Source organism: Artibeus jamaicensis, unplaced genomic scaffold, assembly GCF_021234435.1.
Source record: "Artibeus jamaicensis isolate MK-2021 breed Jamaican fruit bat unplaced genomic scaffold, CSHL_Jam_final contig_685, whole genome shotgun sequence".
Classification (NCBI taxonomy): Eukaryota; Metazoa; Chordata; class Mammalia; order Chiroptera; family Phyllostomidae; genus Artibeus; species Artibeus jamaicensis.
In genome coordinates this window covers 20,919,212-20,935,396 of record NW_026521924.1, presented here as the reverse complement: position 1 = coordinate 20,935,396, position 16,185 = coordinate 20,919,212, and the positions used below count along the sequence as shown (strand labels likewise).

The 16,185-nt window shown below is 51.9% G+C and overlaps 1 protein-coding gene across 1 annotated transcript in view; it reads right to left on the bottom strand.

Annotated features, from left to right (window-relative positions):
• Positions 1 to 2,918: 2,918 nt before the first annotated feature.
• Positions 2,919 to 16,185, bottom strand: part of DHX35 (DEAH-box helicase 35) — a 58,179-nt gene continuing 44,912 nt past the window's right edge. Inside the window, exons 18-22 of the mRNA XM_053671288.1 lie at positions 14,767 to 14,896; positions 12,023 to 12,104; positions 10,556 to 10,627; positions 9,814 to 9,925; positions 2,919 to 4,508 (exon numbers count right to left, since the gene is read on the bottom strand). Of these exons, the coding sequence (XP_053527263.1) occupies positions 4,464 to 4,508; positions 9,814 to 9,925; positions 10,556 to 10,627; positions 12,023 to 12,104; positions 14,767 to 14,896 (441 nt within the window). The 3' untranslated portion in view covers positions 2,919 to 4,463. The remainder of the gene's footprint in view (positions 4,509 to 9,813; positions 9,926 to 10,555; positions 10,628 to 12,022; positions 12,105 to 14,766; positions 14,897 to 16,185) is intronic.

Genomic DNA, 16,185 nt, shown 5'->3' with positions numbered 1-16,185 from the left:
GCCACACGAGGCCGGCAGCTGTTGCTGGTGGAAACTGACCCCACCAAGGACTGCGCTGTTCACGAGAGGCCACAACAAGAACCCACGTCCGAGCGGAGGTGCACTGTGGTGGGGAAGGTAAGGGTTAAGACACTTCATCGTGTTCGCCAGAGCACTGCGTCCAGTGAGACGGGTAACAGTGGCTCCTGCAGGGAGATGAGCTGGGGGTCCAGCAGCGGGCCCCCCGAGATCCACACACAGGAGCGTGGCCAGCCCCCCAGACGCCGCCCGACCTGGGGTGACTGCTCAGCCTGTCTGACACCCTGACTGAGAAAGGATGCGTGTCCTATAATCCAGGCCTCCTGGAGGTGAACACCCGAAGGACCTTCTTCCACCCCATTTTGTTTTACATCGTTTTTCATTTTCTTTTACCGCCTGCCCTCCCCCCGCCCTCCCCCCGAGTCCTGCAGGCAACCCGACTAACATGCATCTTTCGGTCTGTACACGTTTTTTGCCAACGTTGTAGTTTCTTGTGTGCGTGTCCTTCTGTCGTCTGTAAATGATACTGTTGCAGCTCCCTGGAACTTACTTTTTTCACTCAGCTGCTTTTAAGGCCCACAGTCAAGGTTGTCTGTGGCTCGAAACTGCTCTGGGGGACTCCACGGTGTCATCCACAGAATTTCCCTGCACGTGGTCCCACCCTCCACAGTCGCGCTGGGTGAGCCCCCTCACACACGTCCCCTTGGGGACCAAGGTGGGACTTTCGTTGGGAACGCTCACCCACACAGGGGATTTCTGGAGAGTGGGTCAGGCACACACCTCGCTCGAGGGGCGGTGCCAGGCGGCCATCCAGGGCGGCCGCCCCAGCAGTGCACGGAGGTCCCCGCACTCTGCCGACGTTTGGCGTCATCCACCTTTGCCATTTTTGCCAACCTGGTGATGTGGAACTGCTGTTGTGTTCCTTTGTGTTCTTCTGGTGATTTTCAGCATCTCTGCACAGACCCTGTGAACTATGGGGTCTGCTTCTAGACAGTGTTCACTCCCTGCGCCCACTTGTTTCTTTGGGGGGTGTCTTTTCATTGTTGATTTGTATATTCTGGACGGTTCATCCTTTCCTGGTTTCAACCATCACAAATACCTTCTCTCAGCTCCCACACCTGCAGTTGGGCCTTTTGCCAACCACGGAAACCGAATTAACCCTGCTAACCTGTGAAAGGAGGGAGTAACAGAACTGAAGTGGAAAGTAAATGTTACGGTGAGTCTACAACTAATGTATTAAATGAGGAAATGAAAATAATTAAAGCAGATATTTACAGAACAGCAACAAAAAGAGCTTTTTCTTTGTACCAGAAGTACAAAAAAAAAAAGTTAAAAACAAATAGAGTGTAAAAAAAAGACCAAGCAGTTAAAAATAAATGTTAAGGTGAAAGTACTTTTTTAAAAGCATATGAAAAGGAAGAAACTTTATGATTTAAAAGGGGGGGAGAATTACGCAGAAGTCAAAGAGAGGAAAATGAAGAGCTAAAGGACACTCACAGGTGAAAACCAACCACAAAAGGAGGAGGTAAGAGTAAACGCAGTAACAGCAGCTACCGCACACACCCAACTGCCCTTAAAAACGAAGCAGGTGGGAACGCAGAGAAAAGAAACCCAGTGACGCAGCCCGAAGGCAGGAGGGTCCAGGTGCCATAGACCAGAGGGAGGAAGGAGCCTATCTTTGCATCAAGTAAGGCAATGATCCTGACCTTTGTGGCACCGGTCACCCCGGGAGACAGGAGGCAGGGGGCACAGAGCTCAGTCTTGTAAAACAATGGAAGCTGCTTCCTTCCCTGACATGCAGGCTGCTCGCCTCCTGCTGTGTGTGCGGCTGGGTTGCTACCAGGCCACAGACAGGTACCAGTCTGCAGCCCCGGGGGTGGGGGACCCTGATGTAAGGTTTCACCCCATCAGCCTGGGGCAGCAGCCATGCTGGCCTTTCCTCTGGCTATGAGTCTGGTGTCACCCTGGGCCCCTCACCACCACACCCACTCCCTGCTGGACCTCCCAGCTGGCCCAGCTTACTCACTGCCTTCAGCAGAACCCACCAGCGGGGCTGAGGCCACAGGGCCAGGGAGAATGCTGCCTCAGGAGTCTCCTGGGCAGGCAAGGGGACAGCCTCTTTGGACAAATTCAGTATCACCCAGGTCCACACCAGGTCACACCTCCATGATCCACCGGAGACAGCAGAATGTGACCTTGACAGAGGGAGCGAGGACCGTGAGGACCCAGGAGACCTGCCACGCAGACCCCAGCTACTCACCCAGCGTGGCCAGCTGAGTCTGAGGGAATTTAATCGACTGTTATCAGCTGCAATGACAGAAATCCCAGAGTTCCATCATCCCATTCCAGCACAAACTGGGAGGCCAAGGAAGAATCCAGATGAGTCGGTGGAGAGTGGCCATACCTGGCCTTCTCTGAAGGTGCAGTGACAGGCGGGGCTGAATCCGCTAACCTGAATCCTTCCAGTTCTGCCAGACAGGTCGTCCCACTGCTGCCCCAAGTCCACCCGCAACCCCGGAGCTCGGCGAGGCAGAGGCACCCTCCCAGGGCGGTGATGCTCCGCACCAGTGCTGCCTGCCGGCCCAGAGCCCGCCCAGCCGCCCGCCCACTGGTGCGCAGACACGGGGATCTCATCAACCAACAACTGCTTTTGCTTTGAATTGGTTTTTTTTTATTAAAATATTTTATTTATTCATCTTTAGAGAGGAAGAGAAGGAGAGAAGGAGAGAAACATCAATGTATGGCTGCCTCTCATGAGTCCCCCGCTGGAAACCGGCCCGCAACCCAGGCATGTGCCCCGACTGGGAACCGAACCGTGATCGTGTGGTTCACAGGCCCGCGCTCAATCCACTGAGCTACACCAGCCAGGGCTGAATTGGTTTTTAATAAGGAGACTGACGCAAGATTGTCAGTATTTTATTTTCCCAAGGAAAACATTTTTTAAAACTACCATCATTAAAAGAAGGAACGTTTTCACACCAAAAACAGGCTAGAGGATGGTCTTTTATGTGGAGTAATTGTGAGCGCCATGGAGTGCCCGTTACTGCATGTTCTTCATTTTGGGAGGGGTCTGGATAACTGTCAGCGGGCCGCCGACCGACATTGGTGGCCCCGCCAGAACCTGCTGGGAGTCCAATTCCAAACACTCTGATCACAGTGCTTTGGGGGCACGGAGTGGGCCTGGGGTGCCATCTAGGCACGTGTTAGAGTGCCAACTGTGCAGAAACCCATGTTACCACCCGTCACTCAAATCTGATGCTCCTCCCGCTGGGTCACCTTCCTCCCTGGGAACCAGGATGGGAGGGAGTACATTTACTTTAGGTATAAAGGTCTGCTATTGTTAACAAGTTATCACTGCTATTAACACATTTATAAAATGGAAATAAAAATGACATATGCATTTGGTGCCAAAGTGGCACGTACAAACTAAGACCGGTACAAAAATAAATTTCGAGCTACGTGGTTTTGAAATAAATGTCACTGAACAGGACGGGGACAAAGTCTGACTGGTCACAGCTGAAGAGCGAACACCGGAGCGAAGGAGCCGGGCAGCGACGTGACCAGCGACGTGACCAGCGCCCGCTGAGGGGGCCGCCGGTTCTCCACGGATGTGGCAACGGTCAAACACAGAGGTACAGGGCGTGTTCCTGAGCTACAGAGGCTCTGCGCCTCTACGCTGATGTGCGTTCCTGCTCGGGGGCCCGACGGGCGGAGCTGTCAGCTGGTGATGCTGTGGGCAGAGAAGGCTGGGCCCCTGCAAAACAGGGAAACCTGTGCTAACAGACGACGGCGCACCAGTCCTCTCTGTCGCTCAGCCGTCCTTGCGAGTCTTCTGCCCGCAGACAGACTCGGGCAAAAGGGAAACCAGAAGAAGCCCCTTGGTTTGGGGAGACCCTGTGCTGCCAGACAGGCCCCGTGGTGACTCTGGCAGAAATCCACAGTATTTCCCGGGTTGCGCCCCTCTGTGGACACACACTTACTCCCACCTACCAGCTGGCCTCGCTGGTCCGCACAGCCGTGGCCCCTCCGGGGAAAGCAAGGCCAGCCCAGCAAACTCTCGGGGCAGCAAGCTGCTGCAGGCGGACTGGCTAACTTTCCCCCTCGTTCCCCGTTAAGCTAGGCCAGGACAGACTGCCCGTTGGAAGAGGCATGCTGGCCCAGTGAGCCTGCCGACTGACCAATGAGCAAAGCCCTGCCAACTCCCGCTCTGCTGGGTGCCGTGTGGCAGGGCGCCTGCCCGCACACACTCCTCCGCAATCCCAGCAAGGAGTGCAGACGCGGAGGGGAGTGGGAAGAAGGGGCTAACACACAGGAGGCAGCCCCGGTCAAAACAGCTAAAGGTTCCACGGGAGCCGAGGACAGCTCGCCGTCCCTCACTCAGAGCTAGAGCAGCAGCACAGAGAAGAGGGTCCCACGCAGCCCCCGTGGCCGCAGCCCAGCTCTGCTCACTGGTCCTGGACCTTGGCCCGTTTGGCTTTTAGGGACAGGTGCTGAAAGAGAAGAGAAAACATCATAATTGAGGGTGGTCAGACAAAGAAACCAGGCTTCACCACAATCTCCACACACATGACCAGATCCAAGTTTCTATCTGGTTTACGCCCTCTGGGTAAATGCTGGGCCCCCCGGGAAGGAGTCTGCAGGGAACCGGCGCCAGGGGCCAATAGATGAAATGGGCCTGCGGTTAAGCTACAATAGCCCGAGGCCCAGCCCGCCATGGCTCAGCCCAGGCCCACGGGCCGTGCACACGGCACTACAGCTGAACTCCTGAGCTCAAGGGACAGGGCTCGGGCCGGACATCATGTCAAATTTCCATGAATCCCTTAAGGATGACTGAGGAGTGGAAATGAGGAGGTCCATCATTTTAGTGGGCGTCTCGGACGCAGGCACCTGTGCCAGGCAGGGAAGACACACAGGAAAAGGATACCCCCTAGTGACACGGCAGAGGGTACAAATGTGAGTTTTTAACAAATGACTTCTGTTCACTGAGGTGGCCCTGGACCCCCTTAATGGTCATAAACAACGAACCAACCGACATCTAAGGTGCGTCACCCTGGCACACAGCGAGATCTCCACCCGAGGAGTTCCCACCCCGGTGGCCAGCAGGGCGGGCCTGCCACTCGCCCGCTGCGGAGTGCCCACGTCCACCCGGCCACGGGGCAGTGGCCCCCACAGCCGGCAGAGAACTGCAGGCCCTGGGAGAACGCAGGATGCAAAGGAAGATGACACACCGCCAGGCATGACGAGAGATGGCCCAGTGGACCGGACACGCGTGTCAACGAGCTGAAAGAGGTCCCTTTCTAACTGCGTATGTCCAAGAAAGGACTGGTATAGGTTCTAGCTCAGAGGATTTTCCCCAGATTCCAAAGATACCTCTGAGAATCAGGAAAAAAACTTTAAGGACTGAAAGGCAAATCTCTGAACCGGTCACCCTGTTTTCCTCCCCGACTAGTGGTCTTGCTGAACTCTCTGAATCCTCTCACTTCACCTGCTGTGACCCTTAGAACTAACATTAGACGCCCTGCAGCCTTCGCTTGGGAACAGGAGATGACATCATCATGCCCATGGGACCATTTTTGGTGCTCGTTTCTGGGAAGAATGTTGAGTATAAACAGAGCTGACTCTGGACCATTTCAGGCCTCTTTACAGCGTGAGTGTCACTGAAAAACAACGGTAATGGAGTCACCAGAGGTGCCAGAAAGAGAGCCAGGGATGGCCGGTGAGCCCTGGGTGCTCATGAGGCGCTACGCTGCGTCCAACAAATGAACATCCACCCCACGTGGGTGGCCCCCGGGGTCTGCAGGGCCCTTGGAGGAATCAGTTGGCTTTGGACTAACAAGTCAGTAGCAGAAGTACCTCTGCACCGTTTAGTTAAGGGGAGGCTGAGGTTCTTAGGGAGTTTCAGGGCCCTCGCCTGTACAATGAAGTTGGGGTACCAGGTGATTCCTCAAGGCCCTGGCCTCTAAAAATAACTGATCACAGCAACCAGAGTAGAGCTGATGAGCTGAAAAACAAACATTTGGAGAGAAAAGACAAATGCGGGAATGTATTCACTTGTAACTCTGTGGGCTTGACCGAAAGACACTGTAACTCTGAGCTGAGAAGGGAAAAGAACTCAACTTTTAGGTTCATTCTGTTCCTCCAAGAGCCTAAGACAACTTTCGGAGCCTCCTTCCCCAGCCGCTTGCCCCTCGTCCCTTTAACGAGCACCCTCACAGCTGGGCCATGCTTCTCAACCGCCACCTTGCATTTCTGATTGCTTCTCTCGCGCTTTCCAGCTGAGACGTTCTGAAGGAAAAGATTTCCTTCCACTCAGGGTTGTTCCCACCAGGCCGACACAGCAGAGACCACACACTCTGCACTGTTACCAGTCCCTGCCGCTGATCTCATGTCCGGCTGCAACAGCTGATGAGGATCTGTGTGAATGTACTTTGTTTGGTTGGATAAGATTTAAATATTATAACAAGACGTTTAAAAGACAACTGCCCTTTCCACTGCAAGAGGGGGATGGGTGAGAAGACCCCCCTGTGCACAGGGTCACAGCTCCAGCGTCCCCAGCAGCTGAACAGGTGGAGGAAGTGAGGAGACAGGCTGTGGCGCCTGGGCTGCCGTTCCCGGCAGGAGCCCGTTTGGTGTCCCTGCCGGCTGCTGCCGGGCTGGAACCCCAGCCCGGTGCGAGCAGATTTCATACTTCTTTCAAGAGGAGCCTGAAGTCCACATTTAATGTGAAATCTCCCAATTTTTAAATGCACCAGTCCGTCCAAATTTGGGGATGAAAACACTGCAGTGAGGTTATAACCTTGATGAAGTTATGGGTTTCAGACTTTCCCTTCTGTGGAAACTGACTGTGAAACTGGGCGAAATACTGATGCAAATGTTTTCAGGCACCGGCAACAGACAGCACAGGGCTGAAATCCCTCGGAAAAAGGAAATACTCCAAGTGAGCTCTGTATGCGTCCCAGGTTTCTGCCTGGCTCTCCAGACCTTGGCACCCAGACGTAAATCCTGAACAGAGAACAGTGCTGCTGGGCAGAGGAGGCAGGCCGGAGACAGCTGGAACTCGCAGGACAGACCCAGAAATCGATGTGGGGTGAATGCGAAGCTGCCCATGAGCAAGCCCAGGGTCGATGCAGCTGGCAGACAAAAGTGCCCAGGGAGTTGCGGGCTGGTCCGGGGTCTGCAGGCCTGTGCCGTGCTGGAGACGCCGGGGTTCTGCCCAGAGTGCAAAGGCCTCGCTGGGCAGGCTGGGCATTCAGCTGAGACATCAGACAGGTCGTCATGTCCTAGGAGCGCGGCTACTTCAGACTGGCCCCATCAGAGACTAAAATCAGTCCTCAGTGAAATGAAACTAATCTGCCGTTAGTAACTTTCTACTGGGAAAAAGCTCAACGTTCTTAAAAAAAAAAAAAAGACAATCAAATCCAGACTCTCCAGGACACAGCATTTATACTGTCCGGCATAAACAACAATATTAAAGAGGCAGGAAAATGAGACCCATAACATGGAGGAAAAAAACATTAAAACATAAAGTAAACCAGAAATTGCACAATAGGTTCAATTAGTAGACAAGCCCTTTAAAGCAGGGATGGGCAAAAGTAGGTTCACAGTAGTTCATGTGGAAATTAATAATAATATAAGGATCAATATAATAATTGATAAATAATACAAGTAACAGGAATAATAAACTCTGTGTCTAATGTAACCACAGCTGTAGACCTCCTTCTGGCTACCCCTGTAAAATACGCTAGACGATTTAAAGAAAAAGACGGACATAATGAGTGAATACAGAGAGACTCTAAACATAGAAATAAAAAATTAAAGAAGAACCAAATGAAAGTGTGCAAACAGAAAATACAAAATGAAATATTCTTTGGATGGGCTTAACAGCAGGCCGGACACTGTAGAAGAACTGGCCAGTGAACCTCCCTGAGTACAGGGAAGAAAAACTCTCCAAACTGAAGGATTAAAAAAAACATCAGAGCCTCCAAACACGCAGGACAGTGACAAGTGCTCTGGAATGTACGTGACTGGAGTTCCAGAACCCTGGCACACAGTTAATGAGGCAGAAAAGATATTTTAAGGCATAATAATATCAAATTTCCCAAATTCGATAAAAATGAAACATCAGCCCACAGATCCAATTAGCTCAATGAACCCCGCACAGGAAAAACACAAAGAAAAGCACAGAACAGGTCAACCTGCTGAAAACATGAAGGTGAAGGAAACACTTGAAAGCAGTGACAAGAGAACAAAGACACACAGAGGAGCAATGATGAAAATGACTGGCTTCTCACAGACACAACTCAGACAGACAGCAATGACTTAAACAAGCTGTGTCGTCATTAAAGCGCTGAGTGAAAAAAACTAAACAGACATGCACCCTACAAATCTGTATCCAGAAAAATATCTTTCAAAAGTAAAGATAAAACAAAAATGCTCAGACACACGAATGCGGAAAGCGTCTCACCAGCGGGCGTGCACCAAACAAAACGTGCACTAGAGGGAGCTCTTTAGGGACGAGACTGGAGACACCCGATCTGTGCAATAGCGTGGGGGTGACCAAGATGGTGAACATGTGGGGGACACAAAATACTTTCTTTTTCTTGTTTCTTCATTTAAAAGGCAACTGTTTAAAACACAAAGGATAAAATATATCTAGAACTAAAATATATGTAGAAATAAAACACAACATTTAAAAATAAAATATGTAGAAAAAGCTAACGTATATGACAATACACAGAAACAAGCCATATGGAGAAATAACACACAATAACATCGTAGAAATAAAATATCCGACAACAAGAACACAAAGAACAAGCTGGGGAAGTCAAATATCTAAGCTTCTTACACTGTCAGCTAAACAGTGTGATACTAGTTCGAGGTCGACTGTGATGCAGGGAGGATGCATATATAACCCCTAAGCCACCAAAAAACCAAGGAGCATAAATGGCCATTAGAATAGACAATACGGAACACTAAATAATCTGACTAACTCAAAAGCAGGCACTAAACAAGGAACAGAGTAAACTGGACAAATAGGAAACAAACAGCAAAACGGCAGACTTCAACCTAACCGCAGCAGTGACTCACTGAACGTGACGGGACTAACAGGTCAGTTAAAAACATAGTGCGGGACAGAACAAGTCTCTGGGCTCTCTTTAGCCAGACAGTTTGTGAACTCTCATTTACCTGTTTTCACGCCAGCCTTCCAATATAATTACCTCTCGATTAGAAATCTTCCTAGAAAAAGCTGTGACTTTTGTGTGTGTGGGCAGTGAACGAGCCATTTTCTTGTAGAAATGAAGAACAGGAAACTATGACCTGTTCTAGAAGCCTCACACCCTCAGAGTCCCAGGAAGCCTGCCTGGAGGAAGAGGATAAACCCACAGCAGTGCCCGTGCTCAGCGTCAGCCAGCACCAGGCTGATCCCCGGGGTGTAACTGGCACACCTCCTTACGGTCCCTCGAGGCGACCCTCGTCAGAGAACACTTGTGCCACGCCTTGTGAGCGCGATCCACAGTGTGACAGGATTTTCTTTTGGCGATAACGTAGAAGAGCGGAGGATGAAACGAAGAGCTGAAGATGCATTCTCTTTTTTGTTTCATGTGTTATTTTTAAATGCACTTCACTATGAGCAAGTGGTAGAGAGCGTTTACCCAGAATGGTCTGGGGACGTGGTAGTGGCCATGTCCCCTATGAGCTACTGGGGGACAACTGCAGGCACTGACCCGGAGAATAAGTGTGTACCTAGAAAGGCGGGTTAACAGGAAGTTTTGGGGGCAGACTGCTCACGCCTACCGTTCCTTGTTGGTAGAAGTGCGGAGCCAGCTCCAGCAGCCAGGCGGACTCGATAGCGGTCACGTCTCTCATGTAATACTTGGAGGTTTGTATGACTTCATTGTAGATAACCCTGGAACAAGAGGAAGCACGAGGTCATTTCCTTGTGATGAGAAACAAGAATCACAACAATCAGAAATGATGCGTTTTTCCCCTTCACCTTCAACAGGCATCTATTCTATGTGCCAGGCACTGCGCTAAACACACGGATGCTGCTCACTTAGGCCTCGTGGCCTCAGTGGTGGGTAAGAGTGTGTCCATCCACGGGGAGGTGCTAAGGCCTACGTGCCTTCCAGAACATCTCAGCCATCCCTGACTCCCCTTGGCCTTGAGGTCCCAACGTGGCCCTTTATACAGCACCCCATGAAAGCGTGCTCGCTTTCTCCTAAAGTGCTCGCATCTGTTGGTGCCTGTCTCTCCATCCACACGATGAATTCTCTGGGACCTGAATTCATCTCCACACAGCTGTGCAGGGTTAAGTATCTGGTCCAAGGGCAAAACTGAACGTTTGCTGAATGGCTGAGTGAGCACCATGTGCCCAAGGAGAGCTCTGATACAGCAGAATTTCTATGAACAGCCCAACATTACAGTCAACAAACACATGCTGGGCACCTGTGCCAGGCAACAGGGACCTTGACACAAACAAGAACTAGGCCTTTCCTTCCGCGCAGCTACAAGGCTAAGGAGCAGGGGCGTGGCTTACCAGCGAGGCGGCTTCTCCGCATAGAGGACTGAGGCCGGGTGGATGTGCAGCTCATGGTCGTCACGGACAGTCCTTGTAAAACAAAATAATTTGTCTGAAGTAGACTGCCCAAACCACAATTACAGCTTCTGCGGGTGCCAGGGACGTGCGTGTCTGCAGTGCAGACAGCACCCGGGGGCCCTGGGCTGACCGACAGTGAGCTCCATCCTAAAGGGGCTCCCCGACTGCGAGGCCTCTTGTGTATATGGCCCACATTTTTGTCGTGGGCCCTGGAGAAAGAACTTTTCCAAAGGCCAGTAGAAACTGTGAATTCGTACTGTTGAGGACAGTGGGGCCACCAAAGGGACAACACGGTAACGGCACTCCCTGGAGAGGACGCCAGGCCCCCGGAGCCGCCGCCTCAGTCACGGGCAGCACGGGGCTGGGAGGCGAGCTGGTGTGACGGGCAGCAGACCCGACACCGAAGGCCGGAGCACTCGGCCCGGAGTGACACACGGGAGTCCTGGAGATAAGTGCACAGGCTATACCGAGGCTCAGTCGGCTTGACGGTCCCGTCTACTGAGACACCTGGCTGCCAAAGAAACCAAACAAAAAACCTGAAGCCGACCCTGGCCTCGTTAACAAAGCCCCGTGTCTGGGACAACACGGCTGACCGCACGGGGACAGGACTGTAGTATCTTCTGAGCAGAAAAGGCTAGTGACAAAACACCCTGTGAAGGACATCCAGAGAAGGGCTGGGGGAAAGCCGCCGGGCTGCTCCCTCACTAGGCAGATCACAGGGTCACTGCACTTCCCAGGCTGCAGGAAGCCATGAGACTGGACTGGGCTGCGAGAAAAGACAGACTAACAGGAACGATTCAAAGAACTGGAGTGATTTAGGATGGAGTAAAGAAAGCTAAGCCATGTGTCGGCTTGTATATACTTTAATATACCAAACGGTATTAGGAGGGCACCCACCAGCAGCGATCTCCTCTGTGCGGAAAATGAAAGAGGCTGCAATCTGCAGTGGGAGGCAGGTTGCGCGCACAAAGAAACACTGGCCAACACCCAACGCCACCCAATGTGGCCACAACGTACAGGGTAGGCGGTGGCTTCAATCCTGCAGTTCTCCAAAAACGCGTGAGCTACCCAGGGACAAAAGCGACTAGTCCAGGGAAGAGCACCTTTAAGGGCTCCTTCTAGTCCAGCGATCCTATTGCTAGAATGGAGATACTGCCAGCCTCCTGACATGTACATTTTGTCTCCTGCAGCACGTGGGCGGGCTGAGTACCTGAGAGTCACTTCCACAGAGTTAAGATACTTCGCTTAAAACTACATAGCCAAACTCAGCTTCAGACAGAGGCACCACATGGACAAGGGAAAACTCTTCAATTTAATTTCCTTCTCCTGCACATCAGCTTTCTATGAGGTTTGGATCATTTTTAAGATTTGTCCTTTAACAAATGACTTCACCAAGCACCACGTTACCTGTAAGCTCCGGTAGAATGAAACCTCGCCGCATTTGCAAAGAATCCCGAAACGATGCACCTCAGAACCGGATCTGGATCGCCTGCAAGGCAGCCAACAGAACGCTGGGTGAGGCCCTCGCCGGCCGTATGCTGTGTGTGCCCAGGCCCGTGCTGCGAGGTCGCACCCCTGGCTGCTTCGAGCCCCCTCGCACCGTCTCCCCGGCCCCACCCAAGCAGGTGTCCCTGCCCTCCTGCAAAGGCTGCTGAGGGAAATGTGCTGGACTGTCCTTCAACTTGGAGCCCCAATCCCCCTGGGCCACAGATGCCCAGGCCAACGCTGGGCACCAGAACCTAGGAGAACACTCTGCTGGCTGGCCTGTGACCTCAGGAACTCCTTCCTGGGACAGCAACTGTGGGAATGACGTTCCTTCCCTAAGACACAACCTGGGACACTGATGCTACACTATTTCTGTGGCTACAGCTACACTGTGCAATTCTTTAAAAATTTCAAATGTCCCATTTTAATTGGTGTCTGTATTGCTAGAGTAAACATCTTCCAAGGGGAAAGGCTCCCGATTAGATGATTCCCACAGGACACACTCCAAATTAGTGTGCAAACAGACAGTGTCATTTATACGGCTTATGACACCCCATATTTCATCAAATCTGAGACTCACTCTTTTCTACACTCTCCCTCACTGAACCCAGAACAGCATTTTATAATTATAATTGGCAGCAGTTTCTTTTTTTCTTAGTCGGTACATAAAATAATGGCCTGGCTTATTCATAATGGTGTTTTAGATTCCATGAAATATAGTTTGTTGATAAGTCAGTTTCCAAAGGTAAAATCTACAAAACCATGAACGTATGAGGTTGTGAGTTTCGCTGCATCCTTACCAGCAATGTTTTGGCAAAAAGGCACCACCCTTCTTTACTGCACAGTTACCCCTGCGCTTCCTTTTGGCACGGAATTGATGGCTCTCAAATCTCCACCTCTAACCACAGTCCGATCCAAGATCCAGTCCCTTCTTTCCAACTGCTCATGAGAAATTTCCACATAGAACAAAAGGGGTGAGAAATGGTTCTTGGGGGGCGAGGTGGGAAGGAATCTTAGGTATTACAGTAGTTGAGGCCCCCCCAAAATTCAACCCTACCTTACAAAACCTTATTTCCTAGTATTTAATGTCTCTCATTAGGAAGAATTTGATGTGAGTTTTCTCCGGGGCAAGGGGTTGATAGTGAAAACGGGCTAAGAAAGGCTGGTCTAGAAGACTGCCGTGTCTCCGCGAGGTGACAGGCACTCAGCCACTCCCCAAACCGCTGCCCTCCTGAGGCTCCTGTTCCAGCAGTGACACCAGCTTTGCCTGGTCCCCCAGGTTGCAACTCTCGCCTCCCTGGTATTCAGCCATCGATATTCTCTGAGCATCTAATGTGCCCCTCACTCCAACCACCGGTCTCCACAGGCCTCCCTGCCTGGCGTGCCCCTTGCTACCATTTTCTGATTCAATCAGGTCCCTCAGCTGGACTTCTGCCACCACCCAGGCCTGCTGCGAGACCTCCCAGGCCAGCTCCCACCCCGGACGCCTTCTTCCCTGCATCCCCACCCCGCCTCACCCGCTGCCCCTGTTGTCTGCCACAGTCACACAGGCGTCCACTCTTGTAACTGCTCAGAGGGCTGGCAGTCAGATACGGCAGGAGTCTGGGTACCTGTGTGACTCTCCCTGCACCTGCACCATTTCCTGGGGTGGGAACCACGTCTTTGTCTCCCTGTAAGCACTTGTTCTTAGTTGTAAAGGCAAAACAAGACTGAAATCCAACTGCCTGGGTTCAAGCTCTGATTCCACCACACTCACTGTGTGACCGTCAGCACGGCTCTCATCACCGCTGGGCCTCATTATTTTCACCTATAAATGGGGCAACAGCTACATATTTCACCAGACTGCTGTGAGCATTAAAAGAATTAAAGGAATTTAATGCTCACACTAGAACACTGCTGGCCTACTGCACGCGAGTACTGGGGAACTGGGGGCACACCTGAATGCCTAGCACACAGTGGGTGTTCAGAAGACGACTGCTGAACGAACCAGCAAAGGAGCCACCTCCGGAAAAGCGCAGGTCCTGAGCCGCACGCACGGACCGTGCTCTGCTGTGACCCGCTGTCTTGTCCTGAGCTGACCCCTCCCTGGGGCTCTGACAACTCATCTGTCAAACACGGGAACACTCCCTCCACCTCACAGAGTGGCAGGCAGAGACGGTAACTGTAGAGGCCCCGCCTCGGTGGGACCCAGCGTGTCCTCAGTTCACGGTCGTCACTGTCACGGCTGGAGGCAGACACGTGCCTCACAGGGCACATCGGTCTGGCCCTGCTGCCGGCCCAGCTGAAGCCCACAGCACTTGCTGTAATAATGCCTGTATCTGAACGTGAAGTGTGATCTATATGCACAGCCGTGAGTGCTATCCACTCAAAAGTGACTTTCCTTATAAGGCCTACGTGGGAGACTGAACCACGTGATGTTCAACAGTCTGAAGGGTCAGGACTCTTACGAGTGGTCAGGGCTTATGGAAGTGTATTTAACAAGAACTGCCCTTGGAGATGAAAATGAACCCCGATGGAAAAAATACGCTTTTTACACGCAGCTTTCGTTGACATGGGTACAAAGGACACCCACTCTCGGCCTCACATCGAGCACCAGCAGGAGAACTCTAACCTGCAACCGCACAGAGCAGACGAGGACGCCACCAGCAGCGGCAGCTGACTCTCACCTTCACTCGATTTCTTGGGCACCTGGAACTTGACGAGGAGCTTCTTCAGTTGCTCTCGTACCGTGGCAGCTCTGACCAGCCCCTTGTAATTGAGGAAGTGCTCCTGACACCACTGCGAGTTCTTGCTGTGCTGCGGGGGGGAACCGGGCAGGAGCGTGAGAAAAGCGTGAGAGGTGCCTAAGTCCCTGCGCTTGCCGACTGGGAGGCGAGATCTCCAGAGGGCGAGCGGCCCTTTCTGGCCCGTCTGTCTCTCTAACGTGTTGAGAGAGGTGCCAAGTGCTCGCCCTCTGGCTGCTCTTTGACCTCAGCCTCTGCCTTAGGGGCAAGTGAGAGTTCAACGACAAGCAGAGCTGTCAATCTTGACGACAATCAAGTGCCTTCCTAGTGACTGGCACAGTCCCAAACAGAATCACTCCCCTGTGCTGCTTTGTAAACAAACTTTCCTTCCTTGGCTTGAGTTCATCACTTCATTCGACTACAGGCAACAATATGACACTGGACAATTTAGAAACAATTTCCAAATTACTATTATTTAGCCCCAGACTATGATTCTGTCAACACTTCTTCATTTTGTTCTAGATTCTTAAGTACGATCATTATGCCTTGGGTTACGTACTGCTGTGGGAAGGTACCTCGGAAACCAGTCTAAGCCAGGCAGGCCAGCGTCTTCAATGAGAAAACGTAAGTGGCAGAGGCCTTTCTCAGAAGGCAACCGCAGAACGAGCAGTGGAGGCCGCACCTGCAGTCCACTGGGGGGGGGGGGGGGGGGCTCTGGGCCGGAGATGATACCCTGCACACACGAGCAAATTCCCACCGGCCTCATCCTTAATTAATACTCCCAGTAGGAGGTGGAGTTTTCCTGAAGACTGTTCACTGACTGAAACAGACCCACTCACATCTCTGATAAAACAAAAAGTTAGTCTTTCTCCTCTTCTAAAAAAGTACTTAAAAAATGAATACAAGATACTGAAAATCCAAAGTCTCTCATTTCCCCCTCTCATGGCCTCTCCTTACAGAGATTTCTATTTTCATTGTTCTGCATCGTCTTCTGATTTAGTGAGAACTTGAAGCTGTCTTATTCGCTCTTAGTTTTACCGAGTACTAAGAACACTGCAAATTAACATCGCCTGAGGCTAACTGCAGGCATGGCCTCATGCATTTGCAGAAAATGTAACAGAACCTCCTACTCAAATGCTGGACAGAACTGCCCAGCAACACTGGGTGGGTGAGACAGAGGGAGGGGCGGGGCCGGGGGCCGAGCCAGCAGCCGCTGTAAGTACCACGTCTCCGGGCAGGAAGGAGCCAGAAACAACTCCTGTGTTCGTTCCTCCAGGCACATCTGCACCACAGCTTCAGACAGGAGCCAACCCACGGACTAGAAATACTGGCAGTAGCCCTGACTGGTGTGGCTCAGTGGGG